The sequence below is a fragment of the Artemia sp. Qi Xiang Cuo genome, chromosome 1, assembly GCF_049724085.1.
Source record: "Artemia sp. Qi Xiang Cuo chromosome 1, ASM4972408v1, whole genome shotgun sequence".
Classification (NCBI taxonomy): domain Eukaryota; kingdom Metazoa; phylum Arthropoda; class Branchiopoda; order Anostraca; family Artemiidae; genus Artemia; species Artemia sp. Qi Xiang Cuo.
In genome coordinates, this window is record NC_142794.1 from 60,587,215 (window position 1) to 60,609,874 (window position 22,660).

Consider the following 22,660-nt stretch of genomic DNA (forward strand, 5'->3'; position numbering starts at 1 on the left):
GCCTGAATGCATCTAAATTCAGCTGACAAAGTGCAATAAGTCAGGCTCAGACCTATATTTACATTCACTATTTCAAAAGCACGATCTTTCTCTGTCTAACTATTTCAATTTAAAATGCCAAAGTACCACAACCGTGGGCTGTAATTAAATTTCAGTTCATACACATGAAATTCCAGATTCTAATCTGAACTAAATCCTCGACTAGAGAATGAAGAACAAACAATGTCGTATGATTTTAATCGCGTTAAAGAGGAACAAGTGCCATTAGTTTTAAAAGTGTAAAACTTTAGACGGTTTAGATTTAACCATCAAAATGAATTGGCTTTTGATTAAAATCATCAGAACTCTCAAAATCATAATTTGTAACAAATTTGTAACAAAGAAAGAAAACAATAATTTGTAACAAAGAAAGAAAACAGCGCATTCAAAGCTTTTCTGGCCGCAGGAATGGTTCTTATTCGATTTCTTCAACGATACCTGTTGGTTTTGTCTCTGAAAAACCCCCCATAACTGTATTCATTGTGATGGCTAAAGACTTATTTGCATCCAAAATTTTATTGATGGTGCCCAGTTCATCGCTTCTTGCAGCTATTTTGGATTCAGGAGTCCAGCTGTAATCGTACTCCAGTTTATAAGTGCCAAGATACTCGTGAGGTTGACTGTTGCCCCAATCCTGTAATCAATCACTTCAGTTAGTTAAAATCAAAACAAATAAATCATACAGGAATAAAACAGGATCATGGATAGCAGCAGCAAGACTAGTGAGTTCGAAACATTAACCATTCTCCTCACATATCGTCATTATTTCGCGGTCAACGGGCTCAAACCAAACTAACTGTCGAGAATACCCCTATGTAATTCAAATGAAACATAAATTATCGCTTATTCTCTTATAAAGGAGTAACTAAGGATGAAGCCAGATACTAAAATCTAAAGATCAGGAACAGATCGGATGAAGGGTTCATCTATAATAGTTCATAGGGCTCATGACTCATTCAAGATTTGATGTTTCAGTCACTTTCTGAAAAATTCTGCTTACCTGGCTGTATTACTTACTTTTAAATCACAGAACGTAGATCCAGAAAGCAATTGTTTACCCCTCTTCATACGACGTTCTTAAAATTTAGTGCATCTACACTTCTAATTTCAAACCATAGTGGATGGTATTTTGGCAAAGAAGGAATAGCATATTAATCAAACCCCGATTTCCTCAAATTTAAGCTGAAATACAAAACGAAATTAACTTGTTGCGGACGACTTGAAATACGTCGGGCGTGCGCTACATTTAAATAGATTGGTCAGCAGCAGCCGATCAGAAACAAAACGACATGTTAAATCGGTTAACCTGCGTTTTCCATGGTAGCCTTATGAATGTAATTTATTAACACTGAAAGCTTGCCCATGGTGTTTCATAGCAAAAATCTTTGCAACATCTGATGCTATTATGCAGATATTTGAAGAGTTCCTACGACACTATTACAGGGCAAGCATTCTCCCGCAAGGTGTAACTTAAAAAAAATGAGATCCATCAATGAAACTTCTTCCTTTACAATTCAGTATTACAGTCTTCGTCTCCTAAATTAGTCGGACTAACTTTGTAAACCTCTATAAACCTATAAAATGCTATTTCTTCTATGGAACGAAACTGACATCACAAAATCAAATTTAAAATGTCACTCCATTCTTTAGCTTTTAAATAGCACCGTTTACACCCTTATCTTTCCGAGATTTGCAGCAACATCAATTCATGATTTCATAAAAGTCGATATTTATTTCATTACTGAGGCATGCATCGTAAAAGAAGCAATAAAACGAGAGAAAGAAACTCATCCACATACTCGTCGATAGATAAAAGAGAAACGGCTTGTCATTAAAACTAAATTGGGAATTCCGTCAATTTGAGTACACGCTCACTAAAGGCTCAAATGGTGGAAAATTCAGTATGGTTCAATTACAAACTCAAATCAGTCACTCAAATGCTTTGGAAAAAAGAGATTATGGAACCTACAGTTAAACTGTTTCCCGGTCTTCAACGTTAATACTCTTCATTCAGAGAAAATAATATTTCCAGACTCAGCTTCGTGTCAAAGAGTAACAAATAAAACAAATCTATGTGCCATTGGTGATAAATAAATCAACTCTCTATACTTTTATTCTTACTAAGGACTTCATCTTTTACGGAGAAGAAATTGTCAATGTAACAGCACATTTAATTTCTAAGCAAATAAGGATTTATTACTGACCAGCAGCCTTAAGAACTGATTGAAAAAACAATTAACGTAGCTATCAACCCACCAGTAAAAATGACCTTATTTCCGCGTTTAAACTTCCACCTATTCGTACACAAACTAAACTTAATTTACTTTCTAAATAGAATTGAAAAACCTGTGAATTGAAGAAGTCGAATCCTGTAAGTTTATGTAATATGGTTGAAACTGGCATTCATTTTATCTTTGATTAACCTGTATATTGTAGAAAACAAATTGAAATGATGTGTACAAGTTAGGTGAATACGGAACAAATTTCCGTTCGATTCTATTGCAACTGGTGAGAACACGAATTAGAATCAAAATGAAATATTCAATAAATTTTTTTGTTCAGACCCATAAGCTACATTTTTTAATTACGATACTCATTTTGTTTATGTGTTGACTTTTAATTTTGTTTCTCCTTCTTTTACACCATTTTGTATTTTTGGTTTCCCTTATCTCTTTTTTTGCCTTTTCTTCCTTTTTGTTGATCTTGTTTGTTTAAAATAGCAATAAGCGGTAAAAAAAAAAAAAGATTTTTCAGAACCATTTCTGGCACATAGGGTGTCAAATTGACTTTTCAGTTGTTAGGTCTCTTACAGGGACAAATGTTAAGCCTCTTGCCTAACCTTGTCGCAATGGGGATCGATCACTGGGCCCCGTATTTCCAAGCATCAATGGATGGTACTCCCACACGGTTTTCAATGGGTTTATTCACAAAAAAAATCTGTCCATCTATCAGCCTGCCATCCTACAGGTGCTGGCTTGCATAAAATGGGAAGCAAGTTTTTTTTGTATTATATTATTTTCAAAGCTCCCTGAACCATCTATTTATCTGTATGTCAGTTCAAACAATGTAACCACCTCCCGTCCCTAATTATGTGAATGACACTCAATGTAAATTATAGCAATTACAATGTCATAGAAAAGACAAAGGAGTACACTTAGCTCCCCGGGAAAGTGGAAAAACAATGACAGACATGGCGAAAGATAAACTGTCACTAAAAGAAAATCCTGAATGTTTCATCCTAGAATATCTTTGCGACCATCATAATGGAAATGGTATTAGGTATTTGTATATCCTTTACTTGGTTGCAGCTACCGCTGAAACCACGATTTATTGGTTAAAATAACCAAAGTACAATAGCATAAAAGTTTTGCCCTGGCTATGAGAGATTGCATCCGAAAACCAAGATATTTTAATCCTACTGTTTTGAAGTTACACTCACATAATGGTTTCCATGAGAAATAAGCCTTTCAACATTCTAAGATAGGGAACCCCTGCCAAATGAATCCCTTGATTAAAATGAACTCAGTTCATTTGAATTAGGAATAAGCATTGACTGTACTAAATGGAATGTATTGGGAGAGATTTACAATGCGAAGATTGAAAAATACTTCTAGTCTAGATGAAGGACTACCGAAATAGTGATGTGGGAAGGAGGTAACGCCCACTTTAACAACATATTTTGCAACATAGATGTTGAAGACGAGATCCGTTTATAAGTCTATTTACAGTAACCAAATCTTTGAGAATTATAGAATTAAGCGGTGCTATGATACTTCGGCATTATTGGAGTCTGGGTAATACATCCATGCAGTACCAAACCAAACACAGTACCGAATTTTCCTTCAAATATAATTTTGTTGTAAATTCATCTTACAGAATAATTTAGTAACAAAATATTTTCAACATTTATAGCTCAGCTTCCTCCTGAGATGCTTCCAAACTAAATTTCTTATCTACACAGGTGTTTAATTGTGCATTAAAAAAAATAACAAAGAAACGTATTTTAATCCTACAAAATGACAAGATGGAGAGAGAGAAACGGGTTGGCTGGTGGGATGTGTTCTTAGGGCACTTTGGCAGATGCTCCATGACTCACTAGCGAGACGATTTGACTTCATCGATGTGACCAAATCAACAAATTTTCCCTCAGAGGTTATATGCCCGTCGGTGGTTTGAAGACTTGAAAGTACGAAAGTAAGTAATGGAAGTGTGGCTAGCTGTGCAACAGTGAATCAGCAACCACGGGAAACTTCCGAAAATCTAACTACCTTCATTTGCCTCCCACTGTACAGTAAAACGTGCCGCAACTAGACCTCTCTTTCAGGATTAGCTCCAGCATTTTGTATTTGTGGCTAAACAGCTGAAGTCTTTTGCGGATAAATTCCAGATGGATGCACCAATGGCGCCTTTCTTTGCAAAAGAGCTTGAGTCCATCCTGAGATGCTTGCTGTCATGCTTTATTAAAAAGGAAGAATTGGACAAGATGAAAACATATGTCCAGATGTTGAAACTTGATGTCCAAAACAAGTCAATCTATGTGCCACTCAGACAATTCGATGCTGGATTTGCCACAAAACAGGCTTTAGAGAAAGCGCCTAAAAACCTCCAGGAAAATCCAGTGAATATAAAAGGTGTTAAGAAGGAGTGTGCTTCCTTCCTAGATTGACTTGTTTTGGACATCAAGTTTCAACATCTGGACATATGTTTTCATCTTCTCCAATTCTTCTTTTTTATTAAAGCATGACAGCAAGCATCTCAGGATGGATTCAATCTCTTTTGCAAAGAAAGGCACCATTGGTGCATCCACCCGGAATTTGTCCGCAAAAGACTTCAGCTGTTTAGCAACAAATGCAAAAGACATGAACTAAGCCTGAAAGAGAGGTCTTGTTGTGGCACTTTTTACCTTACAGTGGGAGGCAGATAGAGGTAGTTAGATTTTCGGAAGTTTCTGGTGGCTGCTGATTCACTGTTGCACAGCTAGCCACAATTTCATTGCCTGTTCTCGTACTTTCAAGTCTTCAAACCATGGACGGGCACATAATAATGCATAATATTTAATAAAGCATGACAGCAAGCATCTCAGGATGGACTCAAGCTCTTTTGCAAAGAAAGGCGCCATTGGTGCATCCATCTGGAATTTATCCGCAAAAGACTTCAGCTGTTTAGCCACAAATACAAAATGCTGGAGCTAATCCTGAAAGAGAGGTCTAGTTGCGGCACGTTTTACTGTACAGTGGGAGGCAAATGAAGGTAGTTAGATTTTCGGAAGTTTCCCGTGGTTGCTGATTCACTGTTGCACAGCTAGCCACACTTCCATTACTTACTTTCGTACTTTCAAGTCTTCAAACCACCGACGGGCATATAACCTCTGAGGGAAAATTTGTTGATTTGGTCACATCGATGAAGTCAAATCGTCTCGCTAGTGAGTCATGGAGCATCTGCCAAAGTGCCCTAAGAACATATCCCACCAGCCAACCCGTTTCTCTCTCTCCATCTTGAAAACTTCCATGAAGATACATGCAAACCACAAATTCCCAAATATATGATCTTTTTTAGTGTATCTCAGTCTTCTTGGCTTTTGTCCTCCCAAAATATCCTCAGAAGCTTCCAGTTGACAGCGGGACCATCCATTGAAATCTGTAACAGATTATTGGGATTAAGTGGTGACAGAGACTTATTGATCTTTTTCAGAAGCTTCTCTGCCTGGGTGCGTCCCATAAACTCTGAAGCAAAATAATGCACCACATACTTCCCTTTGCATTCAATCCAGTGCTTCATTATAGCGTCCAACTGTTCAGTCTGCGTCACTTTATTCAGGCATTCATCAAAAGAACTGCATAGCATAGTGCTTTTCCTATATCATCGATCAGTTTCTCTTTGAAATAAGGAGCCAAGCCAAAACATATAAGATAAGCTGCCTTTGTTGCGCCATCTGACGTCTGGGAACATCTGACTAAAAATGGCTGAGATATCAGAGCTAGAGCTAAATGAGTAGTGTGACATCACCCAATTATCCAGCGAATTTTTGCTTCAAACACAGCTTGGCTTGAAAAAATGCTAAGCACCTTTGTGGTTCTGAGCTTCTTCACTGTCCGCTTGTAATACTATACTTTCATTAATCGCATTTTCCTAATGAGCATTGGCTGTTGGTAGGTCTCTGTTTATTATGGAACTGCTTCCCTCTCCTGCATTTGTTTAAGTCTTCCTCATGAAATGTGTTACATTTCTCTCCCTGTTTAAATGTCCTGGATTTTTTCCCTGTGCATGACTTCTGAGTGCCCGAACGCCCATGTTACCAATGTTAAAAGACTTGCTGCAGAGCTTCCAATATGCCCTATGTACATCTCCAGATACTTCTCTTAGACAGTCCCTGATCTGGGGGGTTTTCTTTCTACTTGAACTTAAACTGTCCTCCTAACTTTGACACTCACTCCTACCTAAAAAGGACTATATAAATTTGAAAGCCTATAGCTGCTTATTCAATACATAGGCCTACTTTTCAAACCCAGGGTTTTTAATATCTTTCATATTCTATGTATTATATTTACCCAAATGTTTAACCCTTTTGCGTGTCAAAAACTCTACAAGTGACGTAAATTCACTATTTAACAAAATTCGATTTTATTATTATTGTTAAACGACATTTGGGACTAACATTTCAAATTTTATTTAAACAGAAGGAAAAAGAAAAAGATAAAACACTCATTTAACTATTCTGAATATTTTCGAATATATTTAATATATTTTCTTCCTCTAGGGTTCAATGTAAAACACATATTCTATGCATTATATTTACTTAATTGTTCAATCCGTTTGCGCTCATCCACAATGAGGGGAAGGTTATTTTCAAGGACAACTGAAACATTTCCAGGACATTTTATTTTTCCCCCATTTTCCAGGTATTTTCTATGACTGAAAAAATGGTCTTTTAGTTCCCAGGTTTTCCAGGACACGTGGGGGCCCAGTTCAAGAATATAGGCTACAGATCTTGGTTTGGGAGAAAACATCGCATAATGCCTTTTGAATTACAACAGCGAAAAAGTTGATAACTACATCACAGGTTCCCACTTAAGTTGTTAATCCAAGTCTAAAGAGAACCTAATCAGATTTAAGTTGGGCCATGCTGCATTTTGTCGCACTAAAACAGAATCCCATCTAGCATTAATCAGCCCTTTGTTCATTTGATGATTTTGTGTATCAAGAGTGTTTTACCTTTTTTTTAATTATAATTTTATAGCTGTTACTTGGTTAGTTTGCTTTTCTTGTTTTTAGTCATGTTTCTTCATCAGGCGAAAGTCAAACCGTGATCAAACATGATGAACAGAAAATACAAAATTCGGGTACATGTGCTTTTTTCTGAAAAAAAAAAGTTGTTTTTGGTCTGTCAAATCAGAAAAACGAAGACAATTCCAGTAACAACAACAACAAAATATTCAGTAGAGATCAAATTGATATTATACTACATTGAATTTGGCAAAGAATCTGAACTGGCAGTCGTACCGGGATCAAGAGCTTGGTGTGGAATTGAACAATTTTTGCTGCTCACCATCACTAGCTTTAGGCAGAATTTTAATTGTACACTTTCTCTGTTGTAAGATTCAATATAACGTATAGTACACACTGAATGGTCCATTGTGGCAATTAAAAAGGAAAGAAATGAAACACTGTTCAAGCTTTCCTCTATTACTAAGTAAGGACCAACTCTTTGATCAAAGAAGGCTGTTTATTGATATCGAAAATATGATGGAAACAATCTGCAAATAAAAAGGTACAATTTCCAGCTATCTTCTAACAAAAAAAAGAACATAACGTATTTTGAACCAAAACAAAAACTTGTTGGAATCTTAAGAACTAAGTGAAGTCCAGAAAAATAGATGAGGGAGAGGGAGTCAAGTGCAAATCATTCGACCGACCGAACTATTACGTTAGAAGAAACAGCCAGAGTACAGGACTAAACTTGACCTGTTGGTAGTTATAATGATCTATTGCCGTTTCTCCACATTGTTAACGTTGAGACCAATCTCTTCCCCCAACCCCAAGAAAAGTAAACAATATTATCAGTCATGTCCCGATACCCTTATGATGAACAATGATTTAAGTCTAATCATCTGTTATTTCAATTCAGTCAATTTAATTACGAAAGCAATTAATTACGTCATCGTCCCTAGCAAGACCCCTTGGCCTGCTAAGACAAGGGGAAAACATGGTAAAATAGGAGAATTCTAACTGCTTACACTTTATAAATATTAAATATTACAAACAGAAGAAAGAAAAACCTTAAGTTCAACACAAAAAGCAAGCAGAAAAAAAAAACCAGAAAAAATAATAAAACTTTAAAGAATTTACTACTTTTTAAAAGCCTTGAAAGAGTGAATTCCATGAGCTGACTTAGGAGGTGTACAATGTGGAAAATTGAGGACAGGTCATCATGAGCCTCACCAGGAAATTTCTTTGAGGTGGGGGAGGAGTTGGTAGGTACTATTAGCAGCTTTGTTTTTAGTGACTTTAAAAAGCAATATTTTTCATTTCCTATTTATATACAATATTTAATGCCTTCTCATTTCCCGGGGGGGGGGAGTTCCTATAAAACAGATAGGCTCGAAAAATTCTCGTTTAAAACCGTGGAAATGATGACCCGGTATACAAATTTTTATATTGCAACTTCCACCCTCGTAATAAATATTCGAGGAGACATTATTTTTTTGTTTAGGGTTTGATTGTTATTGTGGAATCATTATTTTACGAATTAAATTGTTTTGTATTTAACAGAGGCTTGGTTCAAACATCTCATGTTGAAAACTTCAAATAAAAAGCAACACTTATCAATGAAAGCCCAAATTCTAAAAGGTTTCGATTACAGCATATGCAACAAAAAATATATTTTTCATTCTGACTCTGGGTATCTAATATGTACTAATTTTAAGTAAAAGTAAATCAAAGGCCACTTTGTGTATCCAGATTGTCAAAAGAGCGTCTGTGGCATATCCCAGGAACAGCAAAGGACATCACTTTGGAACTTTTCGCTCCAGGTTTTAGGGATATTTGGCCAAATCAAGGCAATGTAAGCATCCAAAGTTGTCAAAACGCGTATTTGTGATATCTACGGAACCTCTAAGTCTATTAAGTTCAAACTTCCAGGGAATGGTGAGGCGGATGTTGAACTAAATAAGCAAAAAACTATGCCCATCCAGGTTGTCAAAAGGATGTATCTGTAAAATCTTAGAAGGATCTAAGGGTATTAATTTGAACCCCCCCCCCCCCAAGTGTTTGCCTGACTCGTAAAATATGACATAAAAGCACAAAAACTAATTTTGATCTTTTTTAAGGTTTTTTGTACCCCCTCCCCTTCTGGAAAAAATATTACCCCAAACAAAAATTCTGGATACAACCATTCTGGCAGCTATCCCCTTTGCATCATCGATCTTATATTCATCAATATGAATAAGCTAAAAGGTGATTCACTCACTCCTGGTGAAAGCATCGAAAAATACTTCTGCCCACTCTCTCGCCTATAGAGATAGTATAGCTTGCCAGGGATCTTCTTAAAATTACAAGCAACATGATTTAGATCATTGCCTCTTCTAGCATCTTCTAAAATTCGCTTGGCTTGTTCTTGTAGAAATCGAATCTGTTCTGCTATTACTTGAAGCTTATTTGATGCATTCGCCTTTGTGAAATCGTCCGCCTAAAACAAAACTAAAATAAGAGGAAACAATGACCAACTGCCTATATTCATCCATGCAGAACAGTAAAAACAATCGCTACTTTGCAAAATTATTAGTCGGAGTTTGTCAACTCTTCTTAACTACAAGAAGACATCGGAGTTGTGCATGTCAGAAGCTCGGAGCAAAACTGACTCCCCGTCTGAACATTTAAACCTTTACACTAGAAATAAACGGTAATAAATAAATCAAATTTTGTTACCGCACGATATTATAGGGTCTAATTAATAAAAATAAGCTTCGTGTCCTTGGTGTGTGGTTTGAAAGTCTCAATCTAGACCATGGGATAAACCGACTAAGATAGATTTTGAATGGAGTAGTTTTTATAAATCAAAGCTGACCAGGCACACGTTTTTGGGTAGGGCCAAAGTCCTGTCCTTGTTTTCATAAAATTACAGAACAACTTGGTACCTGACCATTTCAGCAAGAAACACGATGACTTCATGTTATAGCATATATTATGTCCAACCCCTTGATATTGCTGTTTGTATACGGAGACAGTTAGCTTCAGCTCGGTGGAAAACTATATAGTAGATGGATTTTAATAAATATTTAGATGATATTTTGGTTAGGTTAGGCTACATTTTGCATGCAGCTCCGCTACTTTCCCAGCAATTATTCGGAAATTTCATAGGGACCTAACAGAACTGGAACAACTCCTGTCTTTAATACCCAGCCTTTCCTCGTCTGGGGATTTGCAATTGAATTTCGGTGTTCAATAAAATGTTCAAAGGTTTATTGAACACCGAAATTCAATGGAAAAAACCCTACAATTAAGCAAGCCACCGGAAACTTATGTTTCAGCTTTAGCAGAACATATTTGGTTTCAACGAGATCACTTTGTAAAATTTGATGAGGCCTTAGCTATTTCAAATGATAAGGGGTACACACAATGGCCTACAGAAGCCATTGAAATTAAAAAACATATGTTTGCTAACCTTTCGATAAATAGGGATACATGTAGTTTAAATATTGACCCAATTTATGATAATCTTCTAAAGAGTGAATCAACAGTCAATAAGGGAATTAAGATTATAAATAATCACCAGGGGACTATTTTACCTGCAGACCAAAACGAATTGCTTCAATAATAGCCAATAAAAGGATTATTTCGCAACAGAATAGTTAAAGTAATTTCCATTTTTTTATTTTTCCTCAGTTGCTCTGGTGTTCTCACTAAACTAACTCCATAATAGCATCTTTTCCCTACGTAAATCAGTTTGCGCCAATTGTATAATTTTTTTTTTTTGTGGTGGGTTAAATGTTTTTTTAGTTTTAACTTGTTTTTTTCTTTTTATATTGTTCTTATTCTGTCTTTCGTGCTGAAGAAGCCGTGTTTGTGATACAGGCGAAATATCCGCGTTGTTTCTCATTTGTCTTTTATTTTCTCTTCACTGGCCGCAGTCTCGTTTGTTGTTTTCTTTTTTTTCATTGAGATTTTTCTCTTTGTTGTTTTTTTTGTCATGGCTAGCCAGTTCGGCTTAAGATCTTTCATTCGATAGCAAGTCGTAACTGGAAAGTGATAGCACACGAATTCTACTGGGGGTGGGGGATTTCCGGGAAGAATTTTCCACGGAGTGGTATTGCCGATATTTGAGAAATGATTAGAAGTTAGTCTTTTCAAATAAAAGTATGCAAAAGAGAATTTTTCGGGCAGAATAGTCCCCAGAAAATTCCCGAATAATTGCTGGGAAAGAAAATAATTTCTGTTCGTTTAATTTTTAATCTTGCTCCTTACTTTAAGCTAAAAAAAAAAAAAAAAACGATCATAAGCCCCTGTCAATAATTGAATGGAAACGGGGACGAACAGAAATTACCGAAAATAATCAAGTACAACTTCAAACGAACAGCAACTGCCTCAGACAAGAGTAGGGTCAACGCCCTCTAAGCCTTCTAAAGACCAGAACGATATTTGCACTTTACTGAAAACTATTTTTGTTTCGAGACGTAGGCTACGTTTTTATTTGTCATAAAATTAACAAAAAAGATTAAAAATCCCCATGCTAGCCACGAGTACTCAAAATTACACATGAATGTAGATTGACAGTTTAATATATATTGATATATATTCCTGAAAGTCTTAGCAATTTGCAATTATGAATAATATAAAAGAGAAGACGTTTAATATATATTTAGTTTACATAGGTGTCTTTTCAACAACATGAATGCACCAAGTGTCCTTAGATTCAGTTAAACCTACCCTGAGACTTTCCACTAAACACCCTTAGCTGCTTCTAAAACATTGCAGATGCGCTGTTTTCAAAATATGGATACATATAGGGTCTTTTGATTCAGTTCAACATCCTCTGAAAGTGTCAATTCAATATCCCTAGCCGTTACTTAGATACTGTGGACACGCCCTCTTGACAACTTGGACGAGCGTAAGTTTCTTATGATTTAGTTCGACATCCCTTCAAAAAGCACAAAAAGCTTCAAATTTATACCATTAGCCATTTCTGAGATGTTGCACATACGCGGTTTTGACAACCTGGATGCACTTATTGTGTTTTGGTAATGCAACATAACCTCTAAGGTTCAACTTAATACCCTGAGCTGGTCCTGAGATATGTTGACGGGGATGAGGTGTCTCTGATATAGTTGTCAGGGTATCTGGCGTCTTTCAGTTTTGTTTTAAATCCTGCTCAACATACCCTTAGCCATCCAAATCTTAAGGTATTGCCATCCTGAGATGTTGCAGATATGCCCTTTAGACAACCTGCATGCATGTAACGTCTTTTGATTTGTCCAACATTCCTTGCAACATACCCTAAACATTTCAACTTAATACTCTCAGCCATTCCTGAGATATTGCTAATACGCATTTTTCACAACCTACATGTCCATAGTCTGTTTTGATTAAGTTCAATATACCCCTGAAAACTCCCAGAAAGTTTTACCTAAATAGCTTTAGCCTTTTTGGAGACACAGGATGAAATCTGCCCCCTTTCCAACAACAAATCCTATGTGTAAACAACGGTCAATCTGTATAACTTAAAGCCCTCGCCAAAACGGCTCTGGGGGGGGGGGTCATGTCATCCCAAGAAGCATAGTTATGGGACGTTCCGTCTATTTTGAGCCAAATTGCTATCTCAGAATCTTGGGCAGATTTCTTTGGAGGAAGGTCAGCTAAAAAGGGCGTGGGAGGGTGTTGTCCTTCGATCACTTTTGACTCTTAAAAGGGACATTAAAACATTCAATTTTTAATCAACAGAGCCCCTTCTAAAGTTTCTAAGACAACTTTTTGCATACTAAGTGAGCTGCGGAAGAAAAATACAAATGATACATTGAAGCCATATCGCTTTTTACTAAAGCAGCACAATATTTGCTGACTATGATTTTTGTTTGTTACTATGATCATACACAAGATTCCTTCAAATTGAGGTCTACCTACCCTTAAAACCCTACTCTTTAAATTAAAGATTAACTTATCTAGAGCAACACTTTGAGGAAAAGAGCCATTTTAATGTGTTTTTTTTTTCTCAAAAAAAAAGACGATTATACAAAATAAGTAATCAGTACCTATCGAGTAACTACTGAGTTACCTTCTCAGTAGGGGCCTCCCCAGGCCTCTCAGCATGTCATCATATGGCGAATAGAGGAGTGTCTTACAGATATGTTGGGTACCCCCAAGGAGAAGGGAGGTGCGGACAAATAGGAACCAAGTTTCTAAGGGTCTCGAAATATAACTGGAACACCCTTACCTAGGAGATATAAGTCTAGGCGAAGGAGGAGGATGGCTCCCCTGATGTGCACTAGGCAGGGCTCACGGGTATGTAAATACATCCCGCCAGTCAAATCGATTTCCCCATCAATGGGTAAATAGGTGGTGATACAGGATATCATAAGGGCGCGTTATCGTTAGAAAATATAGTCGGTCCCTGCTAGGAACAAAGAGGAGTGGGTTGCAACTGTCCAGATAACAGCCAAGAGACTCCTTCTTTTACTTATTTTTATTGAGGAATACGAGAATCCGAACAATTGATTCTATGTTCGGAGCAGCTGACAATGTCCATGCGTTGAGATCTACTGCATCTAGGTAAACCAATGATATGACGACCGCAATTCGCACTAATATCTCAAATTTGACGACTCCACCTCTCGATGCCATTATATTACCAATAGCGACAGTATTAAATGACACCCTTAACATTAGAACCCTTTCAGAACCAAAAAAAAGGTCCTCCTTTTGAAAGAGAAGCTCTGGTATAGCTGGGACGTAGTAAGTCAATCCGAAACCCACCTCACTGTCACTGGAGAAGGAAAACTTGATGACGCTACTTGTATACTCTTAGACTATGCAAATCGGAAGCACCGGCAGGGAGTTGGCTCTTCCTACTCTTCAGTAAAGCTAAAATACCACTAAGCGTAGTAACTCCCATTTCAGGACACCTGATTATGATACGCCTGCGAGTCTCATCAGCAAATCTCACGATCCTCCAAGTATATCCCCTCCCCAATTCGAGCAGGGATAACCAAGAATCTAAGAACTCCTATCTCCGGCTTCAGAGTCTAGTAAAATCCGTGCCAAAAAAGAAATGGCTTCTGTCATTGGGGATTTCAACACCATGGTTGGTGACGACCCAACTGGCAACGATAACGCGATGAGTAAACTCCACCATGGTCAGCTGAACAGAAGATGAGAGCACCTAATCGAATTTTCCCAAGATAGTGATCTTATTATAACAAATGCATCATCCAAACACAAAGCCAGACGTAAAAAAACCAGAAATTCCCCAGATTGAAGGATTCGAAACCTAATTTATTATATCCTTGTATCCAGGCACAGGAAATGTTCATCACAAAAACAAGTACACTGGCTGGCGGCGACTTCGATAGCGATCACGCGCTTGTTATGAATTAATTTAAAAAACTACTAAAGGCTGCCGAAAAGCTCTCCAGAAAGCCAACCAGATTAAAAGTAGACCTCCCTAACAGACCAAGCCACTCGATAAAAATACACCGCAACTCTTTCCAAAAGAATTTCTGAACTCCTTTCAATATCCCCAATAACTCCGTCAAATACGTTATCGATAATCTGGCAAAGAATAGCTTGCAGATAATTGGTCACCCACTCGACCCTGGGAGTCAAAAAGCATACCATAAACCTTAGATCAATGATGAGATCATCACATTATGAGACAAATACGGAATCACATTAACAAACTAGATAGAGAAAGTCAGGACAGGCACAAGCAACTAAAATGTGTGTCAGAGAAAGCCACTCGCCGTGCTTCTCGCTCCTGTATAAAGGTATAATGTGAACAATAGGAAACAGTATTCAAGAAAGGCAAATCTCGCATCATGTACAGGCGGGTGTAAGAACTAACCAAAATAGGGACTGAACGCCTGTTCTCTCCTCGATGAACACGGCAACCGGATTCAAACAAGAGACGGAATCTGAGATAGATCAAAAGCGCACTTTAAGGATAAATTAAACTCAACAACACTCCCATACCCTATGGGGCTAAACACCTTCCCCAAAATCACTATAGACCCAACCCCACCCTCACTTCTTTCTGAAATAGAAGCAGCTATTAAAGGTCTAAGGACAAACATAGCTGCTGGCCCAGATGGAATCCAACTGGAATAAATGATAATAAACACCAAACTCCTGCTCCACCATAATTCAAAATTGCCACTACTGTTTGGGAAGGTGTCTTCTCCTCCTCCTGGAGTAGAGCCACGATAATTCCATTCCATAAGAAAGGTTCTGAAGCAATCTTTGACAATTACCGACTTATAAGTCCCGCGAACAACGCACTAAGATACTGACCTGAGTTATGTGGGGGCGTACTTATTTTCTTACTAACAGCCATACTTTGCAGCACAATGAACCAACAACTTAAAAGTCCAAAAAGCAGCAAGTAGCCCAATAAGAAACCCAGGTTTTCATCTTTCGAATTACAACAAGGACAGCAAAAGAACTATAATTTTTTAGCAAAAACGTTTTAAACAGCCTGACCCTTCATCAAATTACAAATATAAATAAAATAAGCCTTAAAATAATATAATAAAAATAATATAATAAAAATAATATAAATAAAAACCTTTTGAATTTCATGAGCCAGTTCCACAAGATCAGTTGCAGCTTTCTTTCTTATTCTGTCAGTATTCACAATCGGCAGGTCGTTGTTTGGTTCAACCAAAATAACTGAAACATATAGAGAAAGATCTTGTACATAATGTATCCAATGATTTAAAATTGTTAACATATTAAGACAAGCCCTTGAAGAAGATATGGCTTGGTCAATGCTTGCTAAATAGCTAGCTAAATAAGCAGACTATGCTATTTCAACAAACACTGTGAAACGCAGCATTCCCCGTATTTCCTGGGCTATCAATCAATATATTTACAGAGTATATAAGTTTGTACCACTTAAGATTGTTATTAGACTGGGGACAGGAGGGGAGGCTAATATTCCTAAAGATTTGATTTTAACTTTGAAAAGTGTTATGTGTAAAAAAAAAATGCTCTTAATGGTTCTCAAAATGTTTTGAAAGGGATTTCTTCAAAAATGAACATAATGAAAGCAACAAGAGCAAAAACCAGGGAAACTTTCTGGATATTCTGAGTGTTGTGTCTCAGTTAAAAAGAAACCTATCACTTAAGCTATAGAGAGGGTATAGACATTCCGCAAGTGCAGAAAACCAGAGTGACTTCAATTCAATCATTCAATGGCTCAATCAGAATGACTTCAATTCAAACATAGGCACTATTAAAGAACCTGTGGAAACGATATTATTTGCTGTTATGGTTGAATAGACCAGAGACATATAAAAAAAGGAACATTGTTCAGCTCTGATTAGACACCTTTATGATGTGAAAATGAAAGAAAACCTCTCAGTTGCTTTAATATAGAGAAATTTGATGCAGAAAGTCTCTCAAGATTCATTGTGTATCAAGCATGAAAAACAGGACTCAGCTGGTCAAATTGTGTTCCACAATTCCATGATGGAATCACTGTCATAAGTAATCACTTTTGAGGTGCATCCCTGTATAAAAATAATTGAACCTTACACAAGCGACCCTCATGCAATCTACATTTACACCCCTACCGTAACCCTAATCTTGTGTTGGATAATTGAATCCAGAAATCGAGACAGACGGACGGCTCCAGTCTTCCCAAAGCTATATTTTTTTTCCCCAAATAACAATATTTGCTACTATTTTTATGTTAATTCCCAGAAAGCTACTGGTGTAACTGTTCATCACTTGAACAATTCATTTACTACCAGATGGGCATACTGGTATAGACCTGGGAGCAAAGTACTGAACATATATGGATGTCTTTTGGCCATTATAACAATAACCAAAGCATCTAGTGATGGAAAACCAGCAGCTCAGGGCACAGGCCCTAGGACTTGCAACCAGACTTCAGACATTTGAAATTACGTTAGCTATCTATTTAGGAGAAAAAAAATTATGTGCTACAAATTGTCTTTCTGAGATGCTACAAGCAGAAAACTACTTTGTTTTGGTTTTCTAGAATTATCAGTCTTATAATATAATAATAATAATATAATATAGATTTATTACCTGCCAAAACTGTAAAAGATACAATGGGCGACAGAGTATAAAAAAGTGAAAAAAATGCAAAAAGAAAAAAAAAGACAAACAACAAAGTACGGTTTAACACGAATATATACAATGTCAGGTCAACTTTGGGCCTAACTGATATTACTAGAGTAAAAAGAATTGACTAAAGATGTTTTGTCAAGGGATTATTTTCTTATAACAGGGATTGTTTTTTTTTTATAAACATATCTTAGAACGACAAAAGAAGGCTAAGTGATCTGGTGTTGATGTTTAGTAAAAAGACTTTTGTAAAATCGTCAGATCTAGATGTTATGACTGACGCTTTTGGGAAAATGAAACCTTACCAATTCCCAGTGATTCCATAAAACTGTGAATTATTTTTCAGCAACAGTTCTATATGAATTCATTACATATTTTTAAATTATTTTAGCTATTATTAGTTGACTGCAGGAGAGACCTGTGCTAGCTACAATAGAAAAATATTGCTCTTACACTACTCTGAAAAGTACATAGATTTGTGTAATAACACCAGATAATAATTTTGCTTCAAATATAAGTTTAGAAAATACATAAGTTGTCATTAATTGGCCTCTTGCAACTGCTAGAAATGAGATCCTTTTCTACACGAAGTCTAATTAAAACATGTCTTAGAACAACAACAGAAGGCTTAATGATCTGGTGTTGATGTTTAGTGAAGAGACTTGTGAAATCGTTGGATCTAGATGCTATGGTTAATACTTTTGAAAAAATGAAGCCTCACATATTCCCAGTGTTTCTGTAAGACTGTAACTTATTTTACAACAACAGTTCTATATAAATTCATTAAATGCTTAAAATTTTTTTTAGCTGTTATTAATTGGTTGTGGGAGAGGCTTGTGCCAGCAACAACATAAAAATATTAATTTTGAACAACTCAGTGAACCCACTAGCATAGGTGATCCAGAGAGGTTATCCAGCCCCCTCTTAGTTTCGAATGAAATGACGCCACTGAACTAGGCATACTTTATTGTCTAAGTTGTTAAGCCATCTTTGACGTTGTTTTGAAGCAAAAACTTTGCTCTACTAGAAGAAGATGTTGGCAAATCATGCTTGGGGCCCCAACTGCCATGTTTTAGGGTGGAGGATCTTTTTTCATTCTGGCGGTTTTGATAGGCTCATTGGATTTCCTTAACTTTCGTTCTAGTTTTATCATTGCGAATTTGGGTTTCCCATGTCCTCTGAATGTTTCTTAAACAATTTTTAATTTGAAACTGATTTTAATTTTAAACATGACTCACCTTAAGGCTATAAAAAAAGAAAAATCTAAATCTCAGAACTCCATGAAAACTTGAAACAGTCACATCCTGCTGGTTTCCATGTGGCTGAAGGATATGTATTAAACACAATACTTACTATTAAAATTTTATTAAAAGCTTTAATTAGCAACGTGTTTAATTGAGTGTAGTTTTGTGTGGCATTATAATCCCTGCACTTGACTGTGAATAAATGAAGTTGAACATATATTGAAGCAAAAACTTAATGCTATATACTTCATGCTTTGTCTTCTGAATAGAAAGACAGTGCCAAAATGCGTAGCTACGGGAGCAAGGGCGTGCGCTAGTACCTGGGTGCAGCATCTTCTGAGGCACCTTTTTTTATCCTTGGGGCAATAAAAAGCAGGAAAGTTGTCAGGGTCTGTCCTTGCATGGGTTCGCCTGGTTATTTTTAAGTTGCTTTATCTTGGTCATTAGTCTTTGCGCTAATAATTTAGAATGACAATCAAACCAGCAATATGAAATAAAAAGCAATTATTATATTTTCCTTAAATTGGCAAGCTTCAGCACTTTTACAGCTCTGTTCCGTAGGCGAAAGGTAGGTCTTAAATCAATCACGTTATTGTGAAACCCTTTTAAAATAAAGCATGGTTACCAAAGTGACATATCTGATGTCGTTTTGACACTTTTTTGGGGCTTGTGACATTTTTCACACCTTTGGCCAGAATTTTTCCACTTATTACGAAAATAATATTTTAAGAACCTTTTTAAGTTTTACAATACAAGTACCTTGAAACACGCTTTTAATTTATTATATACAACACACTTTTTTTTTTTTTACCAACCTTTTCTAGCTGCCTTTGGTCCTCACCAATGGCATGCTTGGGCCTTCGCCCCCTTACAAACAAATGCCGCATCTCTCTTCCCACTCTGCTACGATCGGCACCAGCACTTGCCTTTGACCCTTGCCAATGAAGATCGTTAGGCCTTCCACTGCTATTTACAACATACTTAGCAGCTCATTAAGGTGCAGCATGATATGCTATACTATGCACAATACACATTTATATTGCATGTAATGGACTTATTTAGCACAAATTTATGCAGAACTAAGAATTATCATTTAGTGTGCTTGTTAAATTCTGAACCTGTTTATTGTTTAATATCAAGCACATTTTTGCTGCTTCAATGTTATCATATTATTTTGGTGAATTTGCTGACTTTTAAAATGCATGAGCAGTGCTCATGGATAGGAAAACTTTGCCCTATTTCTGAATAACATTGCTATTTTTAACTCTCCCTTCTGAAAAATGTTTAAATATATAAAATGTTTATATAAAGTATATAAAATGTTTAAAAATGTTGGTATCAAATAAGATCTAGCTATAGTGCCTAAAATGTCTTCAATATGCTTTTAGAAATTTGTCAGATCTTCAAAATTCAGGCAGTGTGCTTTCTGTTGCAACCCCGTTTTTGTTCTATGGTTCAAAAAATTTTGAATGGGCGACTTTTTTGAGTTTTTAGATGATAAGAAAAGACAGTTTTTACCTAAACAAAGAAACTTTTGACAAAAATGTTTGACAACCTGGCCAGTAGTGTTTCTGCTTTCAACGTATAAAGATGTGCCTTTCCGTGGCAGAGGTAAATAGGGTCTTTGTTTTTGTCATTTGGTTTATACCAAATCAGTACCATTGAAGAGTTGAGCTTAACCGTAAATTGTATGCAGTTTTATAAAGTGGGGAAGGTTATGTGGTCTACTCATTATTTGCATAGCTTTCCTCTGTACAAGATTAATGAAAACATGTATTTTTTATTACTTTAATAACTAATCAGTTAAAAATTACAGTTCAAGTGGTTAATGGAAGGGGTGATAAATGGTTTCCTACTTTCTCATCATATCCCTGCTTCCAATTTACAGGCAATCCACAACTGTACATTTCATTCTTTTTGTTCCAAATAATACACTTTATTAATTGGTAAAAAAAAAGAAAAAGTTTAATTTAGCAACAGATATACAACATATACGGTTCTAGGCTTCTACCTCCCCCCCTAAACGAAAAATACCCCCCCCCCGGTAAATACCCCTGTGGAAAATAAGGCTTTCCAAATTTGAGGATTTTACTTGAGTTTTGTTTCTTTATTTTCCGTAGGAGGAAGGAATTTTGGTACTTGTGTATTATACGCCACTCACTCAAGTTTATGCTGTGTAAAACTCGAGTTGAAACCGGTTTCTTTGTTAGTTTCTTTCAGCTTAGCGTGAGACAAGACAAAGACAATTGACAGAATAGATGGAAAATATATAATTTGGGCTATATATTTGCACATAAGGGTAAAGTATTTGGACAGTTTGAAGCCAGAAAACAATTCTTATTTTATAATATGCAGAATAATTGTACCTAACATATTTTGCATGCAGACCCGCTATACTTTACCCCCCCCCCCCCTAATGTGCAAATATATAGCCCAAATTTGTTTCTAAATCAACGAAGAAACTAGCAAAGAAACCAGTTTGTTCTCGAGTTTTACACATTCTAAACTTGAGTGAGTGGCGTATAATACACAAGTACCGGATTTTTCATGGAGAGAGCTGGATTTCCTGGTATTATTTGAAAACGATCAGAAATTAAATTTAACAAAAAAAAGTTTTTCCAACTGAAAGCAAGGAGCAATATCAAACGTTAAAACAAAAGAAATTATTACATATAGGAAAGGGATTGCCTCCTCCTCAAGACCTCACTCTTTATGCTAATGTTTTTTTTATAGAATTTAAAAAGAAGCTTATTATTCTAATTAAACAGCCATTGTGTTTCAGGAACATATAGCAGGTCAAAGTATAGCAGGTCTGCATGCAAAATGTGTTAGGTACAGATATTCTCCATATTATGAAGAAAGAATTGTTTTCTGACTTAAAAATGTCCAAGTACTTTACCCCCCCCCCCCCTCCCTTATGCGCAAATATATAGCTCAAATTATATATTTTACATCTATTCTGTCACTTGTCTTTCTCTTGTTTCATGCTAAGGTGAAAGAAACTAACGAAGAAACCGGTTTGTACTCGATTTTTACACAGTGTAAACTTGACTGAGTGGTGTATAATACACAAGTACCAAAACTCCTTCCCCCTACAGAAAATATAAAAACAAAACTCAAATAAAATTCCCAAATTTGGAAAGCCTCAATTTCCACGGGGGTATTTACAGGGGAGGGGGTAAACGCCAACCACCACATACACAACAGATATAATAGAATACTTTTTGACGAAACAATCTAATCCAAGTCTGTTTTGTTTCTTGGCCAAAATTCTGACACTCTGTTTCTGCTCCTTATGCAAGCAATCAAAATCAACAAAGTTTTATATAGAGTCTAGGGTTATAACATCCTCCATTAGAGGGAGGGACCATATTTGTAGGAGTAGCAATTTTTAAATGTGATTCCAACATTGTGTGAGTGTGACAAGTCCAGGATATCAAGCCCCTGTTTTATACTTTTAAATCCAGCTTCAAGTAACTTATCTGAAAGTTTTTGTTTTACAGAAAAAAGTGGCATTCAGTTCGAGGTCTTTTTGCCAGCACTCTTGAGTGCTGGTGTCTTCCTTTTAATTCGTCTGTGTCTGACAATGGCCTCCTCTTTCTCCTTAATTTCTTGATGCACCCTTTTGCTTTTTCTTCTTTGCTTCTTGATTGAGGAAAGCCATGTAGCTCACCCTTGCCCTCTGGCTAACTGCAGTAAATTTCTCATAATTGGAACTTTTCAAGTTATCCAAAAGTCTGCACACAACTGATAACAGTGAATTATGTCTTGCTCATTCTATTTCTTTGATCAGCTAGAGTCTGTAGTGATCTTTAAAAACCTTAATCAACAGCAGCACTCCCATGACCTACTTCTCCTAAAATCAGCATTTTAATTAATTATATACAGCAAAGGTCAGAAATAAATTAAAATGAAATCCTTTTTATTTCCCTACAAGTAACAGACAACAAAGACATGGGCGCCCATATGGGGGGGCTGAATGATGCTGCCTTATTTTTATATTTTTGTTCTGAGATTTCTATTATATAGCATTAAAAGTGTTAATTCGACGAGGTTTGCCCCCCCCCCTGGAATTCAGC

The 22,660-nt window shown here is 36.4% G+C and overlaps 1 protein-coding gene across 1 annotated transcript in view; it reads right to left on the reverse strand.

Moving 5' to 3' along the window:
- Nucleotides 1-220: 220 nt before the first annotated feature.
- Nucleotides 221-22,660, reverse strand: part of LOC148956548 (uncharacterized protein C1orf50 homolog) — a 28,440-nt gene continuing 6,000 nt past the window's right edge. Inside the window, exons 2-4 of the mRNA XM_089085952.1 lie at nucleotides 15,809-15,912; nucleotides 9,506-9,724; nucleotides 221-673 (exon numbers count right to left, since the gene is read on the reverse strand). Coding sequence (XP_088942078.1) covers nucleotides 455-673; nucleotides 9,506-9,724; nucleotides 15,809-15,912 — 542 coding nt within the window. The 3' untranslated portion in view covers nucleotides 221-454. The remainder of the gene's footprint in view (nucleotides 674-9,505; nucleotides 9,725-15,808; nucleotides 15,913-22,660) is intronic.